At 35.6% G+C, this 7,600-nt stretch overlaps 1 protein-coding gene across 3 annotated transcripts in view; it reads left to right on the forward strand.

Moving 5' to 3' along the window:
* LOC121375335 (methylmalonic aciduria type A homolog, mitochondrial-like) overlaps nucleotides 1–6,316 on the forward strand; it is a 28,993-nt gene extending 22,677 nt beyond the window's left edge. For all 3 annotated transcript variants that reach the window (XM_041502742.1, XM_041502743.1, XM_041502741.1), the window contains exons 6-7: nucleotides 3,988–4,136; nucleotides 5,864–6,316. In XM_041502742.1, the coding sequence (XP_041358676.1) occupies nucleotides 3,988–4,136; nucleotides 5,864–6,151 (437 nt within the window). In that variant the 3' untranslated portion in view covers nucleotides 6,152–6,316. The remainder of the gene's footprint in view (nucleotides 1–3,987; nucleotides 4,137–5,863) is intronic.
* The last annotated feature ends 1,284 nt before the right edge of the window (nucleotides 6,317–7,600 follow it).

Raw genomic sequence — 7,600 nt, forward strand, 5'->3', positions numbered from 1 at the left:
GGATGACAATGCCAGACCCCACCGTGCCAGGGTGGTAACGGACTTTCTCAGACAACAAGGTATCGCCAGGATGGATTGGCCAGCATATTCGCCTGACTTGGCCCCGATAGAGCACGCCTGGGACGAATTAGGCAGGAGATTTCGGGATAACCATGCCCCTCCGGCCAACCTTCATGATCTGGGTCAACTTCTTATGGCAGAGTGGCAGGCCATTCCCCAAGAGTTCTTCAGACGTCTGATCAACAGCATGAGGCAATGATGTGTCGAGTGTATTCGCGCCAGGGGTGGATTCACACACTATTAAACGAATGTTCTAATGTGTAAAATCCATGTTTGACAACCTTCAACTTTGACAGCATGTCATGTGACTTTCTTGTATACAGTGACGTTTATTTGTGGTTTTTTGTAAATATGGAACAATAAATTAAATTTTTCGTGTAGTTTACATCATCAATCTAATACACTCTGAAACTTATTTGGTTATAAATTTATGACCCTTAAATTCTTTTGAGTAGTATATATTAACTAAAAAATATACTAAAATGAAGGAAATGTCATCAGCGTATTGCGATATTAAATATTCTTGCCTGTTTACAGTTATACCTTTCAAATCCTTTGAATTTCTTATTAATATACATGTAGCTAGTATTTCGGTGCAAATTATGAAAATATAGAGGGAAAGGAGATCGCCTTGTCTACAACCTCTTTCTAGTTTAATATTTTCAGACAGAAATCCATTTTGTAAAATCCTTGATTCTGAGTTATTATAAAATGTTTTAATCCATGATTTAAATGACATTTTAAAATTGAAAAACTCAAGTGCTTGTTCAGTGAACAACCAAGAGACAGAGTCAAAAACCTTTTCAAAATCTACCAGGAACAATAAGCCTGGAATTGTATGAACTTATGTATATTGTATTATATCGTAGATTAGTCTTACATTTTCAGCTAAAAATCGAACTTTAATGAACCCAGTTTGATCTTTTGAAATTATAATTTTAAGGAACGTTAATGCTTCTGAATATGTTATTTCTCCTTCTAGTTCCTGTGCTTCTTTATCTGTTAACTTATTAGCCTCAATGTTGTAGATATACTGGATGTTTTCGTTATTTGCTTGATTTGTTTTGGAGAAGAGTTTTTGATAAAATACTTTCATTTCTTCTATAATTTGTTTTTGGTCTGTTATTATACTACCATCTTCAAGTTCTAATCTAGAAATTAGTTTATTATGAAAGTTGTGCGATTCCATATTATAAACATATTTTGTTGGCTTTTCTCCTTCTTCGACCCATTTTACCCTAGATCTAGTAAAATGCCCTTTTAATTTATTTTGTCTAATTTCGATCGACTCATTTCTTTTTTTCTTCTGACAAATCGGAATTAACTGTACATTCGTCTTCTTCTAATACTTGTATTTCCTCTATTCATTTTTTCTCTTTAACGTCTCCTGTTTTCTTTTTGAATGCCCAGTATGAAATGCTTCTCCCTCTTAGTTCCATTAGTAAAACTTCCAAAAACAGTTGATCATTAATTGTAAACTGAATTTCTTCATTTAAGATATTGTTGATATTTTCTAGATCATATAGAGGAATTGTGTATTGACATTTAATATTTGAAATGGTTTCCTGAATGGTTTGTACATATGTTTTATCTTTAAGTAGGGAATTATTAAACTTCCAGAGTCCCTTACTGGTTATAAAGTGCTATAGCTTTAAATGTAAAACGACCCCGGAGTGGTTAGATGAGCTGTCTTTTTAATTTTTTAAACAAATTGCATTAGATTATTTGAAGAAAAAAAAGTCCAGTCGAGCTTGTTTTACTGGATTTTTTTCACCCAAGTATATTTTTTAACTGGGGATAGAGTTCTCGGAATGTATCTTTAAAGGAATGCTTAAGCAAGGCTTTTGGACTGGTATGCATATTCAACGATATATAATGCTCATTATTGCTTAATATCAGCAAGTATATTATTATATTTAATTAATAAAACGTTAAATACGACGGCCCTCTGGCAAGCTGGTGGTTATGTAATACTTAAAGTGTAACATCAGGAATGAGTCTTAGAACTAGGGAAACAAATCTACCTGGTTTTTGCAGGATGATAAAATAGTCGTGCATAGCAATGCTCTGTAATAATATACATCCCAGTAAGCCAGCAATAAGTATATATTATTTTTCAATATAAAATAAACCACCGTTGTCAAAGTTGAAATAATTATACCATGTTTTACCCATGCATTAACCTATGTACTGAAATGATACACAGAATGTTTTCTTAGTTAATTGGTCTACTGGTCTGTTAAGTGCCTCTACCTGTGATTCCTGACGAGCCAATTAGTTGATGCTGTCTAGACACAAAAATACATACTGGTATTGTGTAATATTACCTGTCGCCCCTAAAATGGTAATCTACATGGTTTATTACGGTAAGTAGTTCTGTAAAACTACTGATTAAGTAGACTTTCCCCATCTAAAACCACAGAACTGACCAATTACATAGTCCCAAAGAAAAGAAAATTATCACTTGGGTATTGTGGGTTGTCGTTTTTGCTCCAACGTAGCATACTAATAGGCCTAATAGTGTACATTTTTGCTTTGGATTATTTAACAGAGAAAAATACAATAACATCATTTCGTTCCGTTAATGCAACTTGAAACATATTTAGTTAAATAGTTTATTATATTATCACGTTATTTCTGTTGTTTTACAAGTCAGGTTGATCAAAGAGAAGCGCCTTGCCGAACAATTTCTGTTTTTGTTTACACTGTGCATACAGGAGTTGGTCAAGAGCTGACATCACTTCCCCCCAAGCTAGCTGTACTGGACGCATTGAAAAGAAAAGAAAATGGCTGCCCCCAGTTAGCAGGAATAATCACGTTTTTTTATTAACACTAAAATTATGCATTTTTCATTTGTTAAAGTGTCAGTATGTGTAGGTGGTCTGGGTATGCATCTTTCCAACATGTAAGGCTCATGTTTTAGTTTACTCTCCCTTTAAAAGTATATTTTTCAAAGTTTTCTAGTATTTTGTCTCTAGCTTTAGAGTTGTTGATATGCGTATAATTATTTGTATCTAAACTTTGATTAAGTACAAAATTAAAATCTCCACATAAAATATATTTTTTGTTTCCAATTTCTTCAATTATTTTTATAAAAGTGCGGATTGTCCTTATTGGGACCATAAATTCTTTCCCCCTCTATGGTTAAATCTAATAATAAGTAATTACCCAAAGTATCAATTTTTATATTATGTAATTTGTACTCAAAATTATTATTAAATAAAATAGCTACACCCCTAGGGTTACTTTTATAAGAGCTAAATATGCATTTGAATTCCCATTGAGTTCGTATATATGGTTCTAATTCTTTTGTAAAATGAGTATTTTTTAAACAATATTTCTTTTGTAATAAGTAATTAAGTACATCTCTCCTTTTTTCGGGATCTCCCAATCCCTGGCAAGTAACTGTCATTATTTGTAAACTAGCCATATGTACAGTCTTAAATATGGTATTTTATTCTTTATATGTTATGATATAACTACAGATACCTATTAGGCCAGTTTGTAAATCTGTGCTTAAAAGAGAGAATATAAAAAATGTATAGTACATTATATAGAAAAAGTACAGACAGACATTTGAAGAAAAAGTACAGACAGACATTTGAAGAAAAAGTACAGACAAACATTTATTAGATGTTAGATCTTTCTACCCACCCTCTTAGATCTTTCCTCTTTTTGGATATTTCTTACACAGTTCTTCGCTCAGCCTAGTGGCACATTCACTCTGGGTTGGAGCCAGTAATGAGATAAAAAAATCCTCTGTTGTCTCAAGCCAATATGCATGTATACCAGCCTTAAATCTGATGACCACTCCACTACACCACCGAGACATGACTATGATTTGATAAAACACTTCACCATGTCACATGCTCAAAACATAAGCTACAACAGGAACTCTTCCATTTATGTCTTTTTTTTATTATTCAGCAATTAAGAAAGGCATCATTGAAGTGGCAGATATAGTTGTTATAAATAAAAGTGATGGTGATCTTGTGCCAGCTGCCCGGAGGATAAAAGCAGAATATACCAGTGCTCTCAAGTTCATGAGGCGACGATACAAAGACTGGAGACCTCAGGTAAAATGGTGATAAAAAGCTGCCTGGCTTGTTGTCTAGAAAATATCCAGAAGTGTTAGTGTCCTTGCCAGCAGACACTCATGGGCATGGGAAAATAAAAGAAAGGAGGAATTTTGGTCATTTAAATACAAAACATGTTATTCCCCAGATACATGTTTTGTTGAGTTAAGCTGACAAAAAAACAACAACCTAACTCTACTCCACAAACAAGAAAGCAGTCATGAGGCAGGGGAAAACCTGATGGGTCCACCAAGGGCAATTGATTCTAAAACCCACAGAACCTCCGTCCACCCCCAGTGTATGTGGTAATATTTAAATCAGGGACCTGGGCCCATGCTTATAAAAGTTTTAAAAGAGTCTAGGCGCAATCTTTAATGACGTCACATGCATACAATTTGTATGGTGTTGTTATATCATTACTGTCACAGACTCTATTAGTGTCTTGAGTCTAGACTCAAAATGTTTTATACACACCAGGCAAGCTTAGACTGAAATCTCTAATGGCGTCACATACATGTAATTTGTATGGTGTTGCCATTACATTAAAGTCTCAGACTTTATTAAGTAAAGTTTGTTTTGTTTAATGACATCACTACCGTAGATCACATTGATTTTATTCATCATTGGCTATTGGACGTCAGACATTTGGTAATTTTGACATATAGTCTTAGAGAGGAAACCTGCTACATTTTTCCATTAGTAGCAACGGATATTTTATATGCACCATCCCATAGACAGGATAGTACATACCACAGCCTTTGATATGTCAGTCATGGTGCACTGGCTGGAACGAGAAATAGCTCAATGGGTCCACCGATGGGAATCGATCCTAGAGTGACCGCACATCATGCGAGTGCTTTACTACTGGGCTATATCCTGCCCCACTTTATTAAGTCATGAGTCTAGACTCGAAATTTTTTATAAGCATGGGGCCTAATATTATCTAATATTTATTTACATTTCACAGGTGAGAATTCTACCACTGAGCTATGTCCCACCCTAATTTATGTAGTTACATTTAAATCTGTACAAGTTTATTTACATTTCACAGGTCAGAATTCTACCACTGAGCTATGTCCCACCCTAATTTATGTAGTTATTCAAATCTGTACAAGTTTATTTACATTTCACAGGTGAGAATTCTACCACTGAGCTATGTCCCACCCTAATTTATGTAGTTACATTTAAATCTGTACCCAGTTTATTTACATTTCACAGGTGAGAATTCTACCACTGAGCTATGTCCCACCCTAATTTATGTAGTTACATTTAAATCTGTACCCAGTTTATTTACATTTCACAGGTGAGAATTCTACCACTGAGCTATGTCCCACCCTAATTTATGTAGTTACATTTAAATCTGTACCCAGTTTATTCACATTTCACAGGTGAGAATTCTACCACTGAGCTATGTCCCACCCTAATTTATGTGATCACATTTAAATCTGTACCCAGTTTATTTACATTTCACAGGTGAGAATTCTACCACTGAGCTATGTCCCAACCCAATTTATGTAGTTACATTCAAATCTGTACCCAGTTTATTTACATTTCACAGGTGAGAATTCTACCACTGAGCTATGTCCAACCCTAATTTATGTGATCACATTTAAATCTGTACCCAGTTTATTTACATTTCACAGGTGAGAATTCTACCACTGAGCTATGTCCCAACCCAATTCATGCGATCACATTTAAATCTGTACCCAGTTTATTTACATTTTCAGGTGTGCAGGGTCTCATCTATCACCAAGGAGGGTCTGCCTGATGTGTATACCAAAATGAACAGCTTCAAGGACACAATGGTAAAATCAGGAGAGTTTGCAACGAAGAGACAAAAGCAGCTCAAAGTGTGGATGTGGAACCACTTGCAGCAAGATGTGATGAACCGATTCAGATCCAGTCCATATGTCCAGCAGAAACTGCCAGAGTTAGAAGAACTTGTCATGAGAGGGGTCATCACACCTGGGTTTGCGGCAGACCTCTTGCTGAAAGCCTTTGACAAACAGTCATGAGGTCACTTTTTGAAAAATAGATGACAAAACCCCTGGATTAATTCTGGATAGTGAAGTAAGGCAGTACATAGCCTGAAATAAGTGAAATGGCAGTACAAAATGAATCATTAAAATAAGTGGCGTTGCAGTACAAAATGAATCATTAAAATAAGTGGCCTTGCAGTACAAAATGAATCATTAAAATAAGTGGCATTGCAGTACAAAATGAATCATTGAAATAAGTGGCATTGCAGTACAAAATGAATCATTGAAATAAATGGCGTTGCAGTACAAAATGAATCATTAAAATAAGTGGTCTTGCAGTACAAAATGAATCGGCACAGTAATAGGTTTACCATACTTCTGGTAGACAAAAGACAATTTTCGTACATACTGTAAACCAGATTCCTGAGGGTAAAACTGCTCCCCCCCCCCCCCCCATACCCCACCTACTAGATATGGCTTAGTAGTTCCACATAAAATTGGTTTTTGTTCCTTTTTTATTGAAAGGTTCACAATAGCTTTCTACATTTTAAGACCCTACAAAGTTTTCAATATTTTTTTAATGTTCAAAGAGATTTTAATTTCTGAAAAACATTCTGGTAGAGGAATAAAAGGCATGTTTTTATAGTGATACCCAGGAGCAGGATCTAGCTCCATTGGCAAACCAATATATATCAAAGGTTGTAATATGTGCTGTACTGTACAACAGATCGCTTGCTGCTAATAAAAAAAATGTAGGTTTCATCCGAACAAGTAAAAATGATCAAATGTTTTTCAATATCCAATAATTAATGATTAATTACTCAATGTGCTCTTGTGCACTTGTTAAAAAACAACAACTTGAACTTCCAATTGAATTACCAAAAATGATGGTCAGTTTTATAAATATTATAACGACAGCCAGATGCATTGTTTAATTGGCAATTAAAGTAAAGTTTGTTTTATTTAACGACACCGCTAGAGCACATTGATTTTTTATCTTATCATCGGCTATTGGATGTCAAACATATGGTCATTCTGACACTGTTTTTAGAGGAAACCCGCTGTCGCCACATAGGCTACTCTTTTTACGACAGGCAGCAAGGGATCTTTTATTTGCGCTTCCCACAGGCAGGATAGCACAAACCATGGCCTTTGTTGAACCAGTTATGGATCACTGGTCGGTGCAAGTGGTTTACACCTACCCATTGAGCCTTGCGGAGCACTCACTCAGGGTTTGGAGTCGGTATCTCGATTAAAAATCACATGCCTCGACTGGGATCCGAACCCAGTACCTACCAGCCTGTAGACCGATGGCCTGCCACGACGCCACCGAGGCCGGTTAATTGGCAATTAATACATGGTTCTACGGAGAGAGACAGGAAGCATGATTTTGGCACATGGGTCCACCAGGAGAAAGGGTGGGATTGACTGACGACCCATTACTAGCCACTAGCCAATACACCAAGTGTTTAAGGTTAAAGTTTG

Source organism: Gigantopelta aegis, chromosome 6 (assembly GCF_016097555.1).
Source record: "Gigantopelta aegis isolate Gae_Host chromosome 6, Gae_host_genome, whole genome shotgun sequence".
NCBI classification, from domain to species: domain Eukaryota; kingdom Metazoa; phylum Mollusca; class Gastropoda; order Neomphalida; family Peltospiridae; genus Gigantopelta; species Gigantopelta aegis.